Below are 24713 nucleotides of genomic sequence, written 5' to 3' on the forward strand. Positions count from 1 at the left end.
TGCATCTTTTTGCCTTTCAACTATTTGATTTATATCTTTTTTGTGCTGTCATTTCAATGTTCAGTTTACCTGCTCTGTCCTCTGTGGCTTCTTTCTGGGTTCTTCTCCTTTCCTTGAATCGTACATTTTAACATAAAAACTATGGGTTATTTTCTTCATTTAAGACCTCATGATTTTAATTCCTTTTTTCTATTCATGTAGTCTGCATCCTGTTTCAGACAAACATTTCCATTTATACAGTCCCTTTAAGAAGGACCCTTATAGTCATGGCTTCGTCAGTGCTTGGCTCTCAGCTAATTCTGACCTTGAGCTATGTATTTCACATTACATGTCCTGTATTTCTAATGTGCTTAATCACCTGGCAGCTGAATCCCAAGAGAATCCATCTTATCTTCACTTCTTACCCTTCTCTATAGTTTACTAGATAGCTGTGAGATTAAAGCAGATCATTTCCAAACTGCAAAACATCTGGGATCCTCTGTCCAGGAGATTTAACATGACCTGAACAAATCATGTGGGATGCCACTGCCAACCTTTTTTAGTGTTGGGTGAACTATCCAGAGAAAACAGTCTAATTGACAGCCATTGCCTCTTTTTTCTGTATTGTGAACAGATTTTTAATATTGCAAGTGTGTTCATTATCCAAAATGATTCAATGAATATTTTATGCAAACAAATTTTAGCAGATTGATTACTCGCAAACTGAGTTCAACTGTAACCTAGTCACACAGTATTGTTTCTGTTCCAGGAGTGAATGAATGTATCTGTTAGAAAGGGAGTGAGGATATGATAAAATCACTGGATTCTCTCAGTTGAGGATGGGAGCAATTTGTGGAATTAAGACAGGCTTGGCGGACATTTTATCCTCCTCTACCCATAACAGGCAACTGTGAGGGGGCAGATGGTGGGAAAAGGCAGGGAAGGGAGGACAATGGTTCTTAAATTGGCTCAGGAGCAGTGACAGCAGCTACATCACTGATGCAACTTTTTCCCTTAACAAAGGTGCAGGTTTTGGCCAGTGGGTGCACTGTGCCAGGGGACGTCATATTTTGTTTAAAAATTGGAATTCAGAAAAAATTGAACATTTTTAGTTGAAGTCCACTCCTGGGCCTGTTCCTGCCAGTGTCCCTCACATGGGTCATCTCCTGGCTCAGAGACCACTTCTAGCCAGGCTGAAACCCAAGTCCCAGACCTAGACAAAGTCTGTGTAGCATGGATCAAGGGCATTCCAGGTGATGCACTCCCTCTCTAATTCATCCTGACTTTCCCAGCCTCAGAAGGGCAGCCAATGGCACCCCTGGGCTCAACTTTCCTTGGTTTGTCACCAAAACTAGAAACATTCAATTGTTTCTGAATTCCAATTTTTTTTTTTAACAAAATAGGTCTTCCCCTGACACAGTGCCCCCACTGACGAAGACCTGGATCTTTGTTAAGGGGAAAAGTTGCATCAGTGATTGAGCTGCTGTCACTGCTCCTGAGCCAATTTAAAAAGCGACTGTACTCCATTCCCTGCCTTCTCCAGGAACAGGCCTGTAACCAGGCAGACTCACCCCAGCAGCACCTCCCACTGGTCATCCTCGGGAATTAGCTCCAACTCCAGTTCAGAGTGCCCTCCACAGGCCAGTGATCCGCCTTGTTCTCAGCTACTGGCCCCGTGTCCCTCCCTGGACCCCAGTGCCCCTTTTACATGGGGGTTCTGCCCCCCTGGCAGTGACCCCTTTCTCTTTGGGGTTTTCCCCCTCCTGGGAACCCCCCACCCTCTATCCCCACTTTGCTTCAGTACTGGCTACTGCCAGTCATTGTCTAGCCCCACGCCCTGGGGCAGACCGCAGGATCAGCCACTCATCATCAGCAATGGGGTGTGGACCTGCTGCCTTGGCCTACCCCTGGGTTGCACCCTGCAACCCCAGTACCTCCTGGCCTAATCCTAGGCTGCAGCCTGAGGCTTTCCAGGCATCAGCTCCCCAGCTCCACTGCCTTTCCCCAGCCCTGCTCCACACTAGGTACCTTGTCTGGTTTCTCAGCAGCCAGGCCCTTCTCCATCTACAGGCAGAGAGAGACTGTTTGTGCTCCTGGCTTCTCTACCTTATGTAAGGGCCTATTGCTCAGTTTGGGGCATGGCCCCAGCTGCTGCCACTTTCCCCAATCAGCCCAGCCTAAAAGGCTGCTTTCTCCGGCCCCAGCCCCTTACCCAGGGCTGTTTTAACCCCTTCAGGGCCAGAGCAGAGATCCTCTCTGCTACAAGGCCCAGCAGTGGAATTGTTGGCTGTGCCTTACAACCTACTGCAGGTACTTCCCTTCCCACTTTCCTCTCCCATCCTTACTATCCCAAGGATCCAGGCAGAGCAAGTATGCGGTGGGGAAATGGGGAGGAAAGCAATTGGACCAAATTGTGCAGCTGAAACAGGAACTCCACTGCTGGACCCATTCTGCCTGTCTCAGCTGTTGGTTGACAAAGTTACAGGCACTGCAATGAGCCTGATGAGGGGACAGAAGTACTCATCAGCCCTCAGCAACCTTAAATAATCCATCTTCTGTCTACTGAGAATGGGGGTGGGGGGACAAATAGGACCAGCAGGACAGAGCTCAGGAGTGGAATTTCTATGTCTGCTCCACAAATATTTCATCTCCTTGTCCCCTCTTTGCCTTCTCTCTGCCTCTTCTTACTTAGGGACTAGGAGATAGGGAGAGCAGCAGCTGGAGTAGATTGTAGAATTCTAGTCCTGGTCTGAGGAACCAGCTTTGGTTCATCAAACTCAGGTTTTGAGCTGGTCATCTATAGGAAGTTCGCCATTTGGGAAATCTGCTGAGAGAGATGAGCTTGTTATCTGCACTCTTGACAGAGTTTCAGCTCCCAGGCCTCTCCCTAACATCCCCTCCATATTCCCTGTTAGCTTCAGAGGGGTAAAGAAGAGTGGGGGAGTTGGTAGCTCTAGCTTTGTCAGGAATGTAGCTGAGAAGTCTGTGCATTATGCTGGCAGTCCATAAGTGGATCACTAATACTTCATAGTTCCACTAAGTAATTCTCAAAAGAAGGTCTAATAGCAGTTAGTAATTTAAGTTACACATCTTTTGGGCACTATACACTAAACTCAGCAAAAAGAGTTGGTGGATAGAAAGCTGGCTAGATCGTCAGGCTCAACAGGTAGTGATCAATGGCTCCATGTCTAGCTGGCAGCTGGTATCAAGTAGAGTGCCCCAAGGGTCGATCCTGGGGCCATTTTTGTTTAATATCTTCATTAACGATCTGGAGGATGGCGTGGACTGCACCCTCAGCAAGTTTGCAGATGACACTAAACTGGGAGGAATGGTAGATACGCTGGAGGGTAGAGATAGGATACAGAGGGAGCTAGACAAATTAGAGGATTACACCAAAAGAAATCTGATGAGGTTCAACAAGGACTAGTGCAGAGTCCTGCACTTAAGACAGAAGAATCCCATGCACAGCTACAGACTAGGGACCGAATGGCTAGGCAGCAGTTCTGCAGAAAAGGACCTAGAGATTACAGTGGATGGGAAGCTGAATATGAGTTCACAGTATGCCCTTGTTGCCAAGAAGGCTTATGGCATTTTGGGCTGTATAAGTAGGAGCATTGCTAGCAGATCGAGGGACATGATCATTCCCCTCTATTCAACATTGGTGAGGCCTTATCTGGAGTACTATGTCCAGTTTTGAGCCCCATACTACAAGAAGGATATGGAAAAATTGGAAACAGTCCAGCAGAGGGCAACAAAAATGATTAGGGGCCTGGAGCACATGACTTATGAGGAAAGGTTGAGGGAACTGGGATTGTTTAGTCTGCAGAAGAGAAGAATGAGGGGGGATTTGATAGCAGCTTTCAACTACCTGAAAGGGGGTTCCAAAGAGGATGGATCTAGCTATTCTCCCTGGTAGCAGATGACAGAACAAGGAGTAAGGGTCTCAAGTTGAAGTGGGGGAGGTTTAGGTTGGCTATTAGGAAAAATGTTTTACCTAGGGAGATGGTGGAATCTCCTTCCTTAGAGGGTTTTAAGGTCAGGCTTGACATACCTCTGGCTGGGGTCATTTAGTTGGGGATTGGTCCTGTTTTGAGTAGGGAGTTGGACTAGATGACCTCCTGAGGTCCCTTCCAACCCTGATATTCTATGATTCTATATAAGTTTTATGTCTCTTTTGCTCTGTTTTATTTCTAGGTATGTGGAAAATGTGTTAAGGCTTTTGCAACTTTAAAAACAGATATTTTTTGGAGTGTTCTCTCTCTCTGAAATCTCTAGTGCAAATGACTCTAAATTTCCTTTTCCAGACATGCCCTACAAATTTGCAGGCTCATCTAAGTTTTCTTCTGGATCTTAGACGAGCTTTGAAATTCAGCTTTAAATAGAAACTTAGCTAGATCTTTAACTGTGGAGCAACTAGATACTGTTCTGTATTCTTGTAGAAAGTAAAGCTATCATTTAAATATTTAGTCTAAACAGATGCACATTATGGCCAAATAAAATAAAATGTTTAACTATTTCTGTACATATTAACATTTTGTTCTTTTGGATTTAGTATGAAAAAGATCTTTTATGAGACTTATAAAATTACTGTACCCTGAGCAGTAATAGTGTTGTCAAAATATGACAAGCTACACAGGGCTCTTACCTGGCTTGTTTAAAGTCTTTCAGGAAGACAGAATGCTGTTTTGCCAGTTTTGAGAACATAAATTCTATTTAGTCATTTCATTTTATGGCTAATTTATTCATAATATCTTGAGTTCGGAAACAAAACTGAATAATATGGCATTTTTCTTGTTATATTAATTTGGCTGTGCATATTTTTCTAACTTTTAAAGTATGAGTAAGGACATTTTATATAACTTTATAGCCTCCATAGTGATAAATTAAGGCTGTACGTAAGAGTTTTAGTCCCTTGACTATAATGAATGAATTATATTTTTCATTTGATCTCCCTTTCCAGATGTTTGCCCATAATAACATGAGTTTTTTTGAATAGTACATTCAGTAGCTTGTTCTCCTGAGAGCAAAAAAACAAAGGGAAAAGGTTTTGATGAAAAGTTATCATTTTAGCAATTTTTGAGGCAATCTGATTATAACCACATAGATAATAATTTAATAATCATCAAAACAATTGTAAATTTAATGTGAATATTATTAATGTTGAATCATAGTTGATATCAAGTCTTATTTTGGGATTTGCATATAGAAAACATGCCAGCATTTAAAGTATTAAATTTTACACAAATGAGAATGTTGTTTCATAAACTGAAGTTACACAATGGTAATATTTGTAAAACATTTGATGTTGCTCCTATGATTTAAGTTGATTCAGTACTTAACTCTGCAAGCTTAGCTTTAAGCACATGAATAGGACTATGCAGTATGCTTAGTTAGGCCCTGATTTGGGAAAGCAGTTAAAGCACGTAAGCATGCTTCCTGATCAGGAATGCTGTCTTGAATTGGAGCCTTGTCATGTGGTTAAAGTTTTATATATGCTAGCAGGCTCAGAGTCTAAAACAACTTGACTCACAAGAGTGATACCATATGTTCTACTAATTTACCATATTGTAACTCCAATTTAGTAAATTTTCTTACTTATATATATCGAAATCAATGGGGCAATTCTGGTGCTTAAATTAAGGATGTGGTTAAATGTTTTCAGATTAAGGTCTTCATTAACATCTTTTGCCACTGAAAAACATTATTCATATAAACAAACATGACAGAATATTAGAAATTAATTCCTTTGGTAATTTTTGAATGTTATTAACCTTAATCTTAACTTTACATGTACTTTACAAACAGAGTATCCTGTTAAAAAAGTTTCTTATAAAACGAATAGTTCCAAAATGAATAATGTTGGACAGCAAGGAATACAGTCCTCTTCTGTCAGATATACTGGTTTATTTGCATACAGACCTGTCTACGGTTATGTGCTTAAATCCCCAGCCTGTCTTGTCCCCAGTTCCTGTGTCACTTTGTCCAGATGTGAGTCTTGTACTGGGAATTTGCCTGTACTTGACAACTTCCAGCATCTGGTCCAACTTTAGTCCTTGAAGATTGATAAATTTCAGTGTTTGGCATCCAACCTTGATTTTTCCTAGTGTGCTCATGGTTTGTAGCCTGTATAGGCTGGCGTTCAGATGAGCTGGTCTACTACTTTCTGGGGAGTAGCAGCTTGCCACCAGAGTGAAAGTCAAGGGACATAGGCTTTAGTAATTTTACTCCTGAGCTTTTTGCTTACACGTAGGATGGAATACTGGTCCTATTGAAGTCAATGGCAAAATGCCCATTGACTTCAGTAGGGTCAAGATTTCCTCCATAATGTGTTGGGAGGTTACCATCCTATGGTTTCCAAAGTATTAGGGCTTATCTAATCAGGGATACTCAGGAAAATTAATCCAAATTTTTTTAAGTGGATTAAACCACATTAAACCCCTTTGTAGACACTCCCATTCAGAATTAAACTGGCCTTTATGTGATTTAGCTTGATTTACTTCTAAAGAGAATTAAATTAAACCAAATTAAGATCATTTTAATTCTGAATAAGTGTGTCCAAACAAGGGTTTAATATTGTTTTACTAATCCAGTCTAAATTCACACCTTTAGTTAATCTGGATTAACTTTCATGAGTGTCCATATGTAGATAAGCAAAAGAATAGCTAGTTAAGAGAGATCATTTTTTTAAAAGTTTTGAAAGTTGTAAAATGACAGTGCTGTACTAGGGGGAAAAAAACTAGATTAAAAAGAGTATTCAGTACATTTAATCTTCATTTCTTCATTTAACTGCTATTTGGCAACATCTTTACTAACAGAGTGAAGCTTATTATTTCATGCATATTTAACATGAGGATATAAGCATCACTTAACTCTTTGGATCTGCTGAATATGTTCCCACTAAGCAGAATTTATGCTAATACTGTCCCAGTTAAATATCCGTCAGTGCCATTCATTATCATTAGGTTAAATTGGCTCCCTGGGAGCTAGCCCTATAAAACATATGATGATGAAGTGATGCATACTGTACCATCTAGCAGATTTCCTGAACTGTCATGTGCTCTAAAATTTTCCTCTTTGCCACTGAGAAAAAGCAGATCATCCTCTTTTGGGCACAGGAGAGTACTGGGAGATCAAGGGGAATGAGGAATTTAAATTTCCTCCCTAAATCCCATAACCTAATGATATTGAATGTCTTTGGTGACTTTGGAGATGTAGTATCAAAAAGAGACCATGTTATTGTGCTCATTGTGAGTTGTTGGTACACTGTGCAAAAATTTGAAAAACGTATTTACTTGAACAGCTTTGCCTTAAAAAACAAACAAACAAACAAAAAACCCACTTTGTTTTCCACTTTTCTCTTCCCTGCCCAAACAAAGCTCATAAAAAAATGTGTATATAGGACTATGCAGAGGGTGTCTTGAGAGGGTGTCTCTGACTTTGGAGTAGCATTGTCCAACTTAACTCTATAAGAGCCTACAATAATGGTACATATAGGGCTGAATGCTTGAAACAAATGAAAGTTACAATATCAAATTCAGTTCAGCTAGTCACTGAGGCTAGGATTTCAATACATTATATTGATACAGTACAAATAAAAATCAAAAGCTGGCCAAAAAAATTCAATATGTGTTAAATGGTTTAATATTAGACATTTCCACAACTAACATGCTGTGAATCACATTTTTGCTACTGACAGATTATCAACAAGGTCTAATCTTTCTTACATATATTTTTAAAATCTAGAAGACTCAGATGCTTTTGTTTCATAAAATATGAAGGCACATTTTTAACCTGTGCAGGTAGGAAAATGTATAACTTTAACTGGACACAAAATGTGCCCACATCATTCACCAGTCCAATTGGTTCACAAATTATAACAGACTTCTATTGTTTCATCATCTGTAGGGTTCCCACATTCCGATCAACAGTGCATAAATACTACTACTTAGTATTAATAATTCGTACTCTATTATACTTGCCCAACATAGTGCTGGCTCCATTGTAGGTTTGAGCTCTCAGAATTTTCAATGACAAGTTTGGGCAAAAAAGCACAGGACACACCACATCAGCCAGTGCTTGTTCAATAGTAGTACTAAACTATTGAAATTTAAATGTGTTCATCAAAAGCTAATGTCATAATTTGCCAAAGAATAAATAAAAATGAATGAAGAAAGGTTCTGTAAACACATTAGATCCAAGAGAAAGACAAAGGAAAATATAGGTCCACTACTTAGCCAGTAAAGAGAGCTAGTAACAGAAGACATCAAGAAGGCTGAGGCCTTTAGTGCCTATTTCATTTCAGTGTTCATTAAAAAATGTTGATGGTGATCAGATACAGATAATATTAACGATGAGGGGGAAGGAATGCAAGTCAGAATAGGGAAAGAACAGGTTCAAGAATATTTCAATAAGTTATATATGGTTGTCGTCAGGACCTCATGAAATTCATCCTAGGGGTACTTAAAGAACTAGCTGAAGCAATCTCTGAACTGTTAGTATTTATCTTGGAGGACTCATGCAGGATGAGAAAAGAGCAAACATAGTACCTGTTTTTAAAAAGGGGAACAAAGAGGATCAGGGGAATTATTGACCAATCTGCCTAACTTCATATCTGGAAAGATACTGGAACAAATTATTAAACAATCAATTTGTAACCACCTAGAGGATAATGGGGCTATAAGTAAGAGCCAACATGGAATTGTCAGGAATAAGTCATGCCAAACCAACATAATTTCCTTTTTTGACAGGGTTATTGGCCTAGTGGATAGGGGGAAGCTGTAGACTTGATATATTTTGATTTTAGTAAGGATTTTGACACAGTCTCACATGACATTCTCATAAGCAAACTAGGGAAATGTGGTCTAGATGAAATTACTATCAGGGGGTGCACAACTAGTTGAAAAAGAGTAATTATCAATGGTTCGCTATCAAACTGGGACGATGTATCTAACAGGATTCCAGAGGAATCTGTCCTAGGTCCAGTACTATTCAATAGTTTCATTAATTGTTTGGATAATGGGGTGGAGAGTATGCGTATAAAATTTGCAGGTGATACCAAGCTGGGAGGGGTTGCTAGCTCTTTGGAGGACAGGATTAGAATTCAAAATGACCTTGATACAATGGAAAATTGGTCTGAAATCAACAAGATGAAATTCAATAAAGACAAGTACAAAGTACTACAGTTAGGAAGAAAAAAAATCAAATGTACCACTACAAAATGGGGAATAACAGGCCAGGCAGTAGTACTGCAGAAAAGGGTCTGGGGGTTATAGTGAATATGAGTCAACAATGTGATGCAATTGCAAAAAAAGCTAATATTATTCCCAGGAGTATTAACGGAAATGTCGTATGTCAGACATGGGAAGTAATTGTCTTGCTCTACTAGGCATTGTTGAGGCCTCAGCTGGAGTACTGTGTCTAGTTCTGGGTGCCACATTAGGGAAGACTGGATAAATTGGAGAGCAAAACAAGATAAAAGGTTTAGAAAACTTGACATATGAGGAAGGTTGACAAACAAAACCAGGCATATTTATTCTGAGAAAAGAAGACTGGGGGGGCACCTAATAACTCTTTAGATATGCTAAGGGGAGTTATAAAGAAGACTGTGACCAATTGTTCTCCATGTCCACTGAAAGTAGGACAAAAAGTAATGGGCTAAAGCTGCAGCAAAGGAGATTTAGGTTAGGTATTAGGAAAAACTTTCTAACCAATTAAGCTCTGGAGTAGGCTTCCAAGAAAGGAATCCCCATCATTGGAGTTTTTTAAGAACAGGTTAGACAAATGCCTGTCAGGAATGGTCTAGGTTTACGTAGTCCTTCCTCAGGCAGCGGGCTAGACCAGATGAGCTGTGGAGGTCCCTTCCAGCCCTACATTTCTATGATTCTATGAAATACTCAGTATTAACAAAGCCAAGGAAACAAACAAAACAGCAATATGGGGAAGCAGAACCCATGTAAGATTTCCCCCCAAACATGGCCTTCTTCAAAGCTTCTTCCCCATACAGCCCACTTCAGGTTTAGCAAAGCAAAAGAGATTTCTTTCATTAGAATATTGGGCAGCCAGGAGACTTCAGAACCTCTTTCACTCATGCAGAACAGGATTAGCATTTTATATGACAAATGGGCCCTGGTAAGAGTTTGGACAAATGACCTACCTGAAACATTGGGAAGGAAAATATCCCTTCCCCAGTACTTGCACTTACAGTGTGAGCTCCACTGAACTGAGAGCAGAATTTATCTCTTACTACAAGCCCAGAATAAGTCACATGAGGAGATGAACATGTAAGAAACAAACATCCTATTTCAATGAAATTGTGATTAATAGTAAAAAACAAAGAGAGACAAACGAAGAAGTTGTGCTATAGACTGGGATGTAGGCAGTCTTGCCTAGTAGTCAGAGCAGGAATCAGGTCTAGTGAGCAGAGCAGATGTCCAGGATGGGAATGAAGCCCAGGGTCAGCACCAGAGTCAACTGCCAATTACCAGAGCCAGGGGGCAAGCCCGAATGAGAACCAGGAATCAAAGCTGAGGGTCACAGAGTCGAGTCAGATGCCAAAGCCCAGGGTCAAGCCAGAGTCAGGGTCAGAAATTGGTGGCCAGAGCCAGAGCCAGGACTAGTAACTGATGACTGGAGATGAGGTTTAAGCTCAGGAATTGGAGGAGAGGCAGGAGCATACTGGGAACAGGAGTGAGGGTAGGTATGAGGCAGGAGCCAGAAGTGGAGCAGGAATCAGGAAGAGGGTTGGATGCAAGAGGCAGGCACAAGCAGGGGCCAGTGCAGCCACAATAGGAACTCAGCTTGTTACTCAGACAAACATCCTGTGCAGACTTCTGGCTTAAATAGTGTGGTTGTACCAATTGGTGGAGCAGAGCAATCCTCCAATCGGGGCTTCTGTGGGTGATGCCTTGGCTGAGGCTATAGTCCTACCAGCTTCTTGGCCCACCACATTTCAGAATGCACTGCGTGGAGGCTAGGGTGTGGTGCCTGCCTAGGGACTCCCAGGCCTGAGTTTGAGACCCAGAACTTCACAAGCTCTACATAAGAGATACCATTACAAATACCAGATTTTTTCGATACTTTCTAGAGAACAATATCTGCTGTTTAATTTGACCCAGTTAACTCTGTTTGCTGATAGGGAAGAAAACAGAACTGAACTCCCAGGAATAGGGAGTCACTTCATGTGCCATAGGGCTAAGGTTCAGATAGTAAGAAAACTTTCCTCAGGAGTTCAACATGCCAACACTGTGCACTGTACGTATTTTCCTCTATGAGAAAAAAAGGTCTTGTATTTCTTTTGGTTTATTGATGGTTGTGCAGTAGGAACCAGTTATAATGTGTTTGATAGAAACATTCCTGTACCTGATATACTCCTTTAGGGATTCTTTTTAAAAGGTTTAGTTTTGTTTTCTATTTGGTACATACAAAGAAGTTAACAGAGAGAGTCTCTTAATCTCAGATGTGTACATACACAGTACATTTTAATCTTGTAATCGGATGTAAATTCACCCATTCGAATGATGTTGATCAAATCAATTCTGAAAGTACCAGCGCTGTGGTGTATGCAGAAAAGATTTAAAGATCAACCGGGGATGATAGCTCTGATGTATAAAGCCAGAAAGCTAGAAATCAGGGCATTTTAACGTAAAGCTATTGCCCTTCTGACCAAATGCTTGAAAAAGGTTTTACCACTTAGTATTTTTATTTTGTACTTAGTGTACTAAAAATATATTTTTGTCACAGATAATCGAGGAAAAATATAATTATCTTAATGCAAACAAACACCTTTATGAATAGGTCAGTGTAGATAAACTTGTTTTGACAGGTTTTAAGGATAGAGCATTGGGCTGAGACTCAGGTGACCTGGGTTCTAGTCTCAGCTCTGCTGGATGACCTTGGACATACCACTTTATTTCCCAGTGCCTCAGTTATCCCCAGAATGGGAATACGGATACTGCCCTCTTTTTATAAAGTGCTTTGAGATCTGTGGATAAAAAGCAGAAGATATTATTAATAATTTATTTTACCTTACTCACAATGAAACTGCTGTGATGAAGTGGCCTCCATGCTGATTTATAGCTAGGTTCAAGGCAGATTTAGATGGCAATGAAAGGCAGAAATAGAACTCCATTATTGTCATAAGATTAAAGCTTTATTGTGTCCATCTTTATATTCATGTTGTATTGATTAACAATTTCATAATTAATATTTTAAAAGTTGGCACTTGATTATTGTGCTTTTATTTATCAAAATATCGGTACCATCCGAAGGCAGGTAATATAATATCATTTCTTTCCGCACTTTCTTAAAAAGACTGGTGACCTCTTTTTGGATTTTCTACCATGTGCGCAGAGTAAAAACAAGATAGGACTTGGAAAGGAGCCCAGTGATACTGTTATATTTTTAAATCTTCATGCAATATACAGATTAAGGACTAAGTGAGGGTAAATACCAGTAGCCATTGCTACCAAGAAGAGGGTCACTTGAAAGGCAATAAATGGATCTGTTTCAATGTAGATCTCCACATCAACACTCAAGTAGGGCAGCATACACTGGGAAAAATACTGTAGAGAAGAAATCCTGCTAATATAGACTCTCCTTGAGTTCATATAGCTTTTGCTTTAGTGTTTAGTGGGACCTCCCCATAATGGTCAGTGTGGTGGACAATTGCTGTTGTCATGTATGAAAATGCTTCTAGTCCTTAGTTTGTGACATTTTCCATACTGCCATCTATGTGTAGAAAATCTTCACCAAGCACTTCTCTCTCTTGCTCATCTCTGTTGCTGAGTTTTCCCTCTCTGAGCATCACCTGGTCCCTTTCAACATTGCCCGTCAGCCCCTCCCCTTGTCCTGTCACTCAACCTTCTCCTTCGAGTGCTTGCTCATATCGATTCCAATTAGGTGTGCATGTGCCGCGTGCACAGCCGTCGGAGAATTTTTACTCTAGTAACACCTGGTGGGTCAGCTGTGGAGCCCCCTGGAATGGCACCTTTATGGTGCTTGATATATACCCCGGCTGCCCCAGTGCCCCCTCAGTTCCTTCTTACCACCCGTGATAGTTGTTGGAACTGTGCTACCCTCCACTCTTCCTAGCGTATTCCTCATAGTTTTGTTCATAGTTAATAGTTGTAGTTATAGTCTTTAATAGTTGGTGGGTTTGAAGGGGTTTCCCTACTTCCCATCTTTCTCTTGGGCTCATGCCCGAGGCTCTGGGCTTTAAACCCTGCGGTTGCTCCTCTAAGCCTATGTTAATGGGCAACCCCCATGATTCTTGCCTGCAGTGTCTGGGGGAATCTTATCAAGCTGAGAAGTGCAGGATCTTTAAAGGGTTTAGTTTCTGGACTAAGAAGGAGCGGGACTTTCGTTTCAGACAGCTCCTCATGGAGGCGGCTTTTAGCCCTCAGCCTCCAGTGGCATGCCAAGATCCGGCACCAAGCACTTAGATGTGCAGCGCCCTGATGGAAGCAGTAGGAACGGCACCGCGGTTGGACTCTGATAGAGACCTGTGGCGCCGACATCATCGGTCTGGCACCGCTCCCACTCTCGTGGCCAGAAGTGGCACCGGAAACCGGAAAAGGCTGGCCCACCTCAGCAAAGACCAGCCTCCCTGGAACTGTCCGCAGAGTCACATCCTGCAGTGGAGCACCCAGGGGTGCAACATGCATCTTCGGCACCATTGACTCTGGCCTCGAGGGTGGAGCTGTTGAGTCTGGTGCGACTGGACTCCCGGACTCACAGTGTCGTTGAGGTCCTGTTGCCGTCTACCTCAGATCCTTTGCAGCAGCAAAGGGATCTGATTGCCATGACAGTGTCGGCATCCCCTCAGCCTCAGACCAAGGCGCTGGTACCTGTACGTGTGGCACCGTCCCGGGGCAAGCCAGCACTTATCCGTCCATCGGCACCATCAGTTGAGCTGCAGCACCGATCCTGTTCTCAGCACCATTCCCGCTCCTGATACTGCTCGCAGTCCCAGCGCCATTCACAGTTCCGCCACCACTCTCCTTCACTACACCGGTCATATTTGCGGCGCTGGTCATGCTTGTGGCACCACTCCGACTCCCGGCACCGGTCTCGACACTGCTCCATCCACCAGTTGCCATTGAGGAGCAGATCCTGGACCTGATGCTGCTCTCGATGCTGGTCATTGTCACAGCCTAGGTCCAGATCCAGGCACCGTTCCAGGTCCCAGTACCGGTCCAGATCCTGGCACCGCTCCCCTACATTGCGGTGCTGCTCTCCACCGTCTCTTCAGCATGACTCAGCGCAGACCCACTCAGCACCACCATGGCCATCACATTCCGCCTGTCATTCGTCAGGGTCAGAGGCAGGGTCGCGTTTCTTAGATTGCCACCATTTGGAACACAGCCACCTGGACTCAGCGGCTGGACATTGGCAGGCACAGGATCAAGGTCCAGCTCAAGGGTCTACTCAATGGCCATTCTGGACGCCCTGGGTGTACCACCAGGCCCAAGGTGCTCCATCTGGGGCCTCTCAATCAGCCCCGTCTGAGCCGCAAGTAACAAAGGCTACCGCTAGCCGACCTGCCCCTGGCGGCATGGAGACCGTGGTGACTTCTCTCCCAGCTTCAGGCCCTCCTCCAACTCCAGTTCCTGGTCCAGGCATCAAGGTCACTGGCACAGGGCAACTAGGCCCAGCTCTGCAAGAGGCCCCAGATGATCCTCTTCCTCCTATGTCCTCCTCCTCATCCTCACCCAACGAGGTGGAAGTGGGCACTGCAGTATCGGGTCCCTCTCTGATAGACCTCCGCACCCACCAGGACCTCCCATGTAGGGTGGCGCGGAATATGAGCCTTCAAGTGGAGGAAGTGATAGAGGTGGAGGATCCTGTGGTCGATATTTTGTCTGCCAAAGCTCCATCAAGAGTGGCTCTACTCCTTATTCGGACCATTCAGACCACCACCAGAACAATCTGGCAAATGCCCGCATCCATTCCCCTGACTGCTAAGGGAGTGGAGTGGAAATACTTTGTCTCCTCTAAGGGGTATGACTAACTTTATACGCACCCACAACCCTGTTCACTGGTGGTGACCATAGTAAACGAAAAGGAATGTCATGGCCAGCAAGCCCCAGCACCCAAGTCAAAAGAGGTCAGGCACCGTAATCTATTTGGGTGCAAGGTTTATTCCTTGGGGGATTTTCAGCTCAGGATTGCTAACCAGCAGGCACTCCTGAGCCGATACAATTTTAACTCTTGGAACTCCATGCTGAAGTTCAAGGAGTTAGTACCTCCAGAGCCAGGAGAGGAGCTTGGGCTTTTGCAGAATAGGGCAATGTGGTGGCATGGACCTCATTGCAGGCCTCGTTGAATGCTGCAGACTTTGCCGTGTGGACTTTATCTTTTTGGATTGCAATGAGACGAATCTCTTGGCTGCAAGCTTCTGGCTTGCCTCTGGAACTTCAGCAAACATTGCAGGGTCTCCGCTTTGATGGACAGGGTCTGTTTTTGGACAAGACCAGTTCAAGGCTGCAAAGCCTTAAAAACTCAAGGGCTATAATGAGGTCACTGAGTGTGCACACACCAGCTACCTAGTGGAAGCCCTTTAAACCTCAGCAGCCTCTGCTATGTTTCTATCCCCCTCCTCAGCTGAGGCAGGATTTTTATAGGAGATGGGGTTGTAATTGTAGGAGGAAGCTCTCCAGGCAGCAGTCCAGGCAGGGCCAGGGCCCATCCAAGCCCTCGACAGGTTCTAAACAGATCTTTTGAAGGAACATCTGAGGACGATGTACTGGATGTAATTCAGGATCCTACCCCACCTTTCTTGAACCATTTATCCCATTTCCACCATGCTTGGTCTGTCATAACCATGGACCATTGAGTCCTTCACATGGTGGAAAGGGGATACTCTCTCCAACTTTCTTCTTCCCACCCTCGCTCCCCATCCCTCTTCAGGGACCCCTCTCACAAACAACTCTTTATTCAGGAGGTTCAGATGCTCCTCGCCATGGGGGTGATCGAGGAGGTTCCAAGGGAGCTAAGGGGCAGGGTTTTTTACTCTCATTACTTCCTAATCCCCAAGGCAAAGTTCGGGCTTCAGCCCTGTCATGGTATAATTCCCCACTCTGAACCTTAGCGTCCAAAAGATGGGGTACCAGCATGAATTCCTTAAGCTAAATTACCAGCTTAGAACCTGTAGCTCTGCCACCAACCAGGAATTCCAGTGCCTGGTACACTGTGGTCCCCCCAAGACCTTGCCTGGGGAACCCCAAGACCCAGACCCTCTGGATCTTACCACAAGGAAAGTAAACCCTTTCCATCACCGTTGCCTCCTAGGCTTCCCCTCCCTCCCTGGGTTACTCTGGAAGATCACTGTGATTCAAACTCCTTGAATCTTAAAACAGAGAGGAAAATTCACCTTTCCCCCTCCTTCTCTCTCCCCTTCCCAGACTCTCCCTGAGAGAGAAAGTAATCCTAACACAGAGAGAAAATTAACCTTTCTCTCCCCCTTCCCGCCTTTCTCCCCACCAATTCCCTGGTGGATCCAGACCCCATCCCCTGGGGTCTCACACCAAAATAAAAAAAAGTCAGGTTCTTAAACAAGAAACTTTTAATTAAAGAGAGAAAAACAGTAAAAGTTATCTTTGTAAATTTAAAGTGGAATAGGTACAGGGTCTTTCAGCTATAGACACTTGGGAATACCTTCCCAGCCTAAGTATACAAGTACAAATTAAAATCCTTTCAGCAAAATACAAATCTGAACTCCTTCCAGCCAAATACACATTTGCAAATAAAGAAAACAACCATAAGCCTAACTCGCTTTATCTACCTAATACTCACTATTTAGAACTTATAAGAGCCTGTATCGGAGAGATTGGAGAGAAACCTGGTTGCACGTCTGGTGCCTCTGAGCCCCCAGAGTGAACAACAACCAAAAACTAACAGCACACACAAAAACTTCCCTCCCTCAAGATTTGAAAGTATCCTGTCCCCTGATTGGTCCTCTGGTCAGGTGACAGCTAGGCTCACTGATCTTGTTAACCCTTTACAAGCAAAAGAGATATGAAGTACTTCTGTTCTATTAACTCTTAACTATCCATTTATGACAGGCCCATTCTGGACCTGCACAGACTCGACAAGTTCATGGTAAAGTTGAAGTTCCACATGGTCTCTTGGGCATCATTATACCTTCCCTGGATCCTGGAGACTGGTACGCCACCCTCGATGCATATTTCCACATAGCGATCCATCTGGCACATAGACACTTCCTCCTCTTTGTGGTCAACCATGAACACTGTCAGTTCATGACCCTTCCCTTAGGCCTCTCTACGCCCCGCCCCCCCCCCCCCGAGTGTTCACCAAATGTACGGCAGTCGTGGCAGCTTTCCTTCGTCAATGGCAGGTGCAGGTATACCTTTACCTCGACAACTGGCTTATCTAGGGGTGCACCAAGGAACAGGTGCAGTCCCATCTTCGCTTGGTCATGGACACGTTTTGTCTATTAGGCCTCCTTCTCAATGTGGCAAAGTTGACACTAGAACCGACAGAGACTAGGAGCAGTCCTGGACTCTGTGTGGGCTCGAGCCCTCCTGCCGGATGCTCGTTTCAAAGCTATAGTGGGTCTTATCCAGAATCTTCAGAGCTTCCCAACCTCGTCAGCAAGAACTTGCTTGAGTCTTCTAGGAAACATGGCTTACGGCACGTACGTGACAAGACATGTCAGACTTCAGCTCCGTCCGCTACAAGCTTGGCTGGCATCAGTCTATCGCCCAGATCGAGACAGCCTGAACCTGGTTGTCACCGTCCCACAGCAGGTCCTGGCCTCTCTCCGCTGATGGCCAGATCCCAGGGTGGTATGCAAAGGAGTCCCTTTCCACACCCCTCAGCCCTCCTTGTCCCTCCTCACAGATGCGTCAACCCTGGGATGAGGCGCCCACCTCAGAGACATCCAAACGCAGGGCCTATGTTCCCTGTCCACGCTCTCTCTCCATATCAATGTACGGGAGCTGATGGCGGTACATATTGCTTGTCAAGCCTCTCAGGAGCAGTTGCACAGTTGTTGTGTGGCGGTCCTCACGGACAACACCACAGCTGTGTTCTACATCAACTCCCCTCTGTCAGGAGGCCATTCAACTGTGGGAGTTCTACATAGCCCGCTCCATTCACCTGGTGGCATGTTTTCTACCGGGGTCCATAACACGCTGGTGGACTACCTGAGCGGGTCCTTCCACTCCCATGAGTGGTCACTTCAACCGGATGTCATCCACTTCATCTTACAAAAGTGGAGGGTTCCCCAGGTCGACCTGTTTGCCTCCCACAACAATAGGAAATGCCCAGCTTTTTGCTTCCTCCAAGGTCGCTCTCCAGGCTCTCTCACAGATGCATTCCTGCTCCCGTGGACAGGGAGTCTATTCTACACCTTTCCTGTTTCCTCTTGTGCCCAAGGTCTTGCTCAAGATGCGCAGGGACAGGACACGACTGATTCTGGTTGCCCTGGCGTGGCCCAGACTACACTGGTACACTACGCTGTTGGAGCCCTCTGTGGATGCTCCAGTCCTGCTGCCTCTTCTTCCAGACCTGATCTCTAAGGAGCACGGCCACCTCTGTCACCCTGACCTACAATCTCTCCACCTCATGGCGTGGATGCTGCATGGCTGAGCCATTCAGTACTCCTCTGTTCGCATTTGGTGTAGCAAGTTCTGATGGGCAGCAGGAAGCCCCCCACTCGGGCCATGTATATGGCTAAGTGGAAGCAATTCTTGTGCTGGTGCACTCACTGCAGCATGTCTTCTCCCCCGCCAAGTGTCCATGGCTCTCATTTTGGACTATCTTCTGAGCCTGAAACAGCAGGGCTTGGCAACATCATCTATCAGAATTCACCTGGCGGCCATCTCGACTTGTCACCCGGGTGCGAATAGATGATCTGTCTTCACCAATCCCATGATCGGTAGGTTCCTCAAGGTCCTGGACCGTCTCTACCCACAGGTGTGGCAGCCAGTCCCCATATGGGACCTTAACCTGGTCCTCTCCAGACTCATGGGGGCCCCGTTTGAGCCACTGGCCACCTGCTCCCTTTTATACTTCTCTTGGAAAACATCTTTCCTCATCACTATCACATCGGCAAGGCATGTCTCCGAGATCAGGGCTCTTACCTCAGGACCATCCTACACAATCTTCCATTAAGATAAGGTACAGCTATGGCCTCACACTGCCTTTCTTCCCAAGGTGGTATCAACCTTCCATATCAACCAGGACATATGTCTTCCATTTTTTTAATCCAAAACGGCAAGCCAGTCGCCAAGATGAGCAGCTACACTCCCTCAATGTCCGTAGGGTCCTTACCTTCTAGATTGAGCATACGCCATTCAGGTAAACAACCCAGCTCTTAGCTGCAATGGTGGACTGGATGAAGGGCCTCCCAGTCTCCTCTCAGTAGATCTCTTCATGGATCACGTCCTGTATCCGTGCTTGCTAAGATCTGGCTAGTGTTCCGACCCCACCCCTCACCGCTCACTCCACAAGGGCTCAGACCTCATCAGCGGCTTTTCTGGCCCACGTGCCAATCCAGGAGATCTGCAGAGATGCAACTTGGTCATCAGTAAACACTTTTGCTTCACGCTATGCCATCATCCGGCAGGCCAGAGATGATGCGGCGTTTGGTAGAGCAGTCCTACTATCCACGTTACTTCACTCTGACCCCACCACCTAGGTAAGAGTTGTGAGTCACCTAATTGGAACTGATATGAGAAAGCACTCAAAGAAGAAAAAACGGTTGCTGACCTTTGTAACTGTTGTTCTTCGAGATGTTGCTCATATCCATTCCAAACCTGCCCCCCTTCCCCTCTGTCGGCATGGCCAGCAAGAGAGAACTGAGGGGGCGCTGGATCGGCTGGGGTATATATCAAGCGCCATAAAGGCACCATTCCAGGGGGCTCCACAGCTGACCCACCAGGTGTTGCTAGTGTAAAAATTCTCCAATTACCGTGCATGCGGCATGCACACACCTAATTGGAATGGATATGAGCAACACATCTTGAAGAACAACAGTTACAAAGATGAGAACCGATTTTTCCATGACTTCCAGTCCATCAGCATTGATGTATTTTTATCTGCTCTCAGCCCTCTCCTCCCTGTCCTGTGTTCCCTTTCTTCTATTGATGTGGTTGTTGATTGTCTCCACGCTCCACCCTCCTTCGCCTTTGTCTCTTTGGCCTCTCTCTCCCATCACAAGGTCCATCCTGCCTTGGCTCACCCCCAACATCCACTTCCTCCATTTCTGCTATCACACTGTAGAGTGTTTCTATGGAAATCCTGTGACCAGGCTGATTTTGTCCACTACAAATTTGTTCTCTTCATCAGTTCTGCCATCTTGCTAGATAAGCAGCTCTACTTCTCCAACATAATTTAATCCCATGCCCACAATCCCAGTCATTTTTTGCTATCTTTGATTCAGTCCTCAAACACTGCCCTCCTCCTGTCTCTGTGTCTGTCTCTGCACAGAATCTCATTAATTTCTTCAAAGAGAAAACTGATAAAATATGACATGATTCTCCCTCCCCTTGGTTTCCCTTCCCTTTCCCTCCTACAACTCTCTGCCTCCTCCACAGTAACAGACGCAATGTTTTTTCATCTGCTCTCCTCCTCTTCTAACACTTCCACTTGCCCCAGTGAGCCCATCCCAAACCATCTCCTCTCATCTCCTGATCTCCCTTGCTCCCACTCTCATACCCTACATTACTCTTCTCTTTAATCTCTCACTCTCCTTGGCTCTTCCCCTCACAATATAAACATTCTTTAATCTTTCCCTTTTTAAAACAAAGCCATCCTTGACCTCACTTACCTCCAACTACTGCCCCCTCTCCCTTTCATCTCTAACCTCTTTGAATGCACTGTCTACAATCATTGTCTGCAGTCCCTCTCCTCGAGTTCTATCCTAGATCCCCACCGTTCATTTCCGCTTCTTGCACTCCACTGAAATGGCTCTTCCCAAAGTCTGTAATTACCTCTTCCTGGCCAAAGCTCAGAACCAGTACTCCATTCTTGTCCTCCTCAACCTGTTGGCTGTCTTTCATACTAATGACCATGGCCGCCTTCTTGACATTTTGTTCTCCCTTGTCTTCCATGACTCTGTCCTCTCCTGATTCTCCTTCTATCTCTCTAATTGCTCCTTCAGTGTGTTCTTAGGAGTATCCTCTTCATCACCCTCGAACCTTCTGTGGGTGTTCTGTAAAGCTCTGTCCTTGGTTACCTTCTCTTCTCCATCTATATCTTATTTCTCGTAATCTCATCTGCAAACACAAATTCACCTACCATCTCTATTCTGATGACTCACAGATCTCTCTCTCTCTACTCCCAGACCTGTCTCCTTCTGTCCAAACTAAAATCTTGACCTGTCTCTCTGACATCTCCTCATGGATGTCTAGCTGTGTGCCCAAGCTCAACATGGCTAAACTGAGCTCTTTATCTCCCGCTCCCCAAGTCCTCTCCCCACTCTTTCTCAATCACTGTCAACAACATCACCATTCTGCCTGTCACTCAGTGATCTTCGTCTTGGACCTCTCTCTAGGTATCATATCCAGGTAATGTCTAAATCTTGCAGATTTTTTCTGAGTAATATCTCTAAGATATGGCCTTACCAATCCATCCACACAGCTAAACTCTCATCCAGGCTCTCATCATCTGCCATCTGAATTACTGCAACATCCTTGTCTCTGGCTCTGACAAATGCAGCCTTGCCCCACTCATATCCTTTAAGAATGCTGCTGCAAAAACATTTTCCTACCCCATCATTTCTACCACTGGCATCCCTCCATTTGAAAGGGACTCCAGAAAACATACCTCATCCTCCTCCTTCAGATCCCTCCTTAAAACTCTCCATTGCCCTGATGCCTACAAAAACTTGATAACGGTTAGGCTGTTGATAGGCTCACACCACTGCCTATTGTACTGACCGTTATATGGGTATATCTGTCATGCAATCATGGGGTGTAATTCCAGCTTAAGTAGACAAACTGAATAAGCTCAACAGAGAGAAAATATATGTAGTTTTAACAGCTGTGAAAAATTGTCCTTGTGTGCCATACCTGCAGTTATGAAAACACATAAAAACCGACTGGCCAAACCTTGATCTTATCCATTTCTTGACAGCCAGCGCTTTTGGAATGTACAGTGTACACCGTGCTTGCTGGAGCTGAATCATGTTCCTTTTCAGCTTTCCACTTTGTACTTCATAGTTTAGGTTGAGGAATGTGGGTTTTTATTTGCTTATACCAAAGAAGCAGAGAGTAAATGCAATTTAAAAAATACTGCATAGCTCATTTTCAGCCCTAAATAATGAGCATTGGGAGAAATTATCAAAGGCTGAAAATGCAAATTTGGATGGTTCAGGGGACTGAGATCTGAAGATTTGGGTTAGGACCTTCTCCAGCAGAAATGTGTTTGGTAACACCATTTGCATTCACATATAAGATCTGGAATTCTTGGAATAAGCTTTGGAAAGCTTGTATCATCCTTACATTTATTTGAAGGTATTGTTTTTGTTGATGAGAATTAGGACAAGGGTTCCATTTCAAATGCAATCTCCTAGACTAAACTAATACCTGTGCTATAATTTGGTCTTCTGTATTTCATTCATGCTTTATGAGTAAAGTAAAATTTTCATTTGCTTTTAAGATTGACCTAGGCCAGGGATGGTCCCAGACTTGGTCTCATTGTCCCTTACCACCAGTTTCTAGAAAGGGTATGGATGTGTTGAACACTGGAGAAGTAACCACCTCGAAGAACAATGGATCCATTTCTCTTCCTTCAATCTCTCCCTCAGCAACTCCTTTAAATAATGTTGAGTCTTAAAGGAACCACCTCAAATTCTCTTTGACTGAAGAAAAGGCGAGTACAACTTACAGGCCTCCCAGCCTGGGTAGACAGATTTGTGCTAGCGCCCTGTAAATAGCAATGTAGATATTATGGTTCTGATGGAGATTTGGGTTAGCTACCTGAGCTCAGACCCAAAGATGAGTGTCAGTGGGCATGATCTTAGGTGGCTAGCCCAAATCTCTACCTGAGTGGCAGTGTCCATACTGCTATTTTTAGTGTGCTAGCTTGAGTCCTGGTAGTGCAAGTCAGTCTACCCAGGCTGGAAGGTTCACTTCCAGCTGCAGTGTAGACAGACCCTTAGGATCTTTGAGGGAGGAATTTAAAGTAAATTGGGCATTTTAAATTCTCTCCACAGCTTCCAGGCAAATAGCAGTTGGGCCAAATACAACCCAGAGTCTTGTTTGCACTAGAGTTACTGTATTCATATAGTCCCCAGAGTAGGAAGTCCACCAGGGCAATAACTGTGATAGTGTAAAGTAGCTGTAACCTTTCCTTTGCTGGGGGAGAGGGGCTGAAGGGGGCCAAGGTGGGTGTGAGTAGCCTGGATCAAGATGCAGTACAATCATAATGGCTGGGAGATGTGCATCCTCTTAGAGGCTCCCATGGTGGAAATTAAAGCTTCCTCCCTGCAGGAACCCAGGTGGAGGACACTAGATCACTGCCTGCCCACCCTTAACATGACTTTTCCTCACTGCCACTCAGGGCACAGAGGCCTGTTACGTTCCATATGCCTGCCTCAATTAATCTGCCCTACCAGACAAACTGGTTCTTGGCAGTGTGTGTTTGTGTTTGTTTCTCCTCGTGTCTTTAACTGTATGCTCATGAGTTTTCAATCTGGCAGATAACCTTTACAAAGGAGAAATAAAAATTGTGTTCCAAGTTCAAATGGTGATTTCTATCTATGGAAAAAACAGCAGATATCCTAAGTTTACTAGGCTCTTAGATGCCAGCAAAGTACACTGTATGTCTCATCTAATAAATTCAAGTAAGTAAAGACAATAAATGCTGTGTTTGTCTTGGTCCTTTTATTCTTCCTGACTCGTTAATAATGAAAACACAATATTAATAATAATTTTGTCTCCAGATTGTTTATTCTTTGTTACCTCAAGTGTATATCTAAACACAAATATACTAAAGGACTACAATTCTCATCTGGTGCATAAGGGGTTTAGGCATGCAACTCCTGTTATTGTTAAAGTTGCTTGCCTAACTCCCCAAGTGCTACACTAAAAATTGATCTCCAGTAGCTTCACTCTGTGAAACACATCAAAATATTTTTTTTCTGCTTACAGGGCTGTGACTCTCAAATAAGCATGTCAGAAATGTCCTGCAGTGAAAGTACCTCCTCTTGTCACTCCCTGGTACATGGCTCAGCTCCAGAAATCCTCATCGGCCTACTTTATAATGCCACAACTGGAAGACTATCAGCAGAAGTGATAAAAGGCAGCCACTTCAAAAATTTGGCAGCAAACAGACCACCCAGTGAGTGATAATCTTTTTTTTTTTTTAATCATCCTAATACTTCTGCACTTGTGGGGCTCTCAGTGGTGGGAACTTCAATCGTATCATTTAGTCTTACCCAGTCAAACTGAAATAGAACAATCATCAACTAATCTGTTTCATGTTTTATATTTCTAGTCAGTTGGGAAATAGCAAAAATATAAAATTCAAAATATTAGTTATAAGTTGACAAGACTGTTTTAATTTTTCATGATGACTGACTAATAAATTACCTTTATTATAATGATTAATCGCTAAACTATTAATGCCTCACATCACAGGCCAGGAATAAAAAGTTACAGTTTTAAAAGAAAAAGTATGTGCCAACTAACACTAGTGTAAATATGGTGAAGCTATTGCTGTTACTAGGGGACTGATGCTACAGTCTTTAATTGTGTATGAGTTTGTGT

General features: G+C 44.0%; 1 protein-coding gene across 3 annotated transcripts in view; it reads left to right on the forward strand.

Moving 5' to 3' along the window:
- The window catches only part of SYT14 (synaptotagmin 14), a 199455-nt gene that overhangs the window by 167430 nt on the left and 7312 nt on the right, over positions 1 to 24713 (forward strand). For all 3 annotated transcript variants that reach the window (XM_050951827.1, XM_050951825.1, XM_050951824.1), the window contains one exon: positions 24096 to 24285. In XM_050951827.1, coding sequence (XP_050807784.1) covers positions 24096 to 24285 — 190 coding nt within the window. The remainder of the gene's footprint in view (positions 1 to 24095; positions 24286 to 24713) is intronic.

The sequence above is a fragment of the Gopherus flavomarginatus genome, chromosome 4 (assembly GCF_025201925.1).
Source record: "Gopherus flavomarginatus isolate rGopFla2 chromosome 4, rGopFla2.mat.asm, whole genome shotgun sequence".
NCBI classification, from domain to species: domain Eukaryota; kingdom Metazoa; phylum Chordata; order Testudines; family Testudinidae; genus Gopherus; species Gopherus flavomarginatus.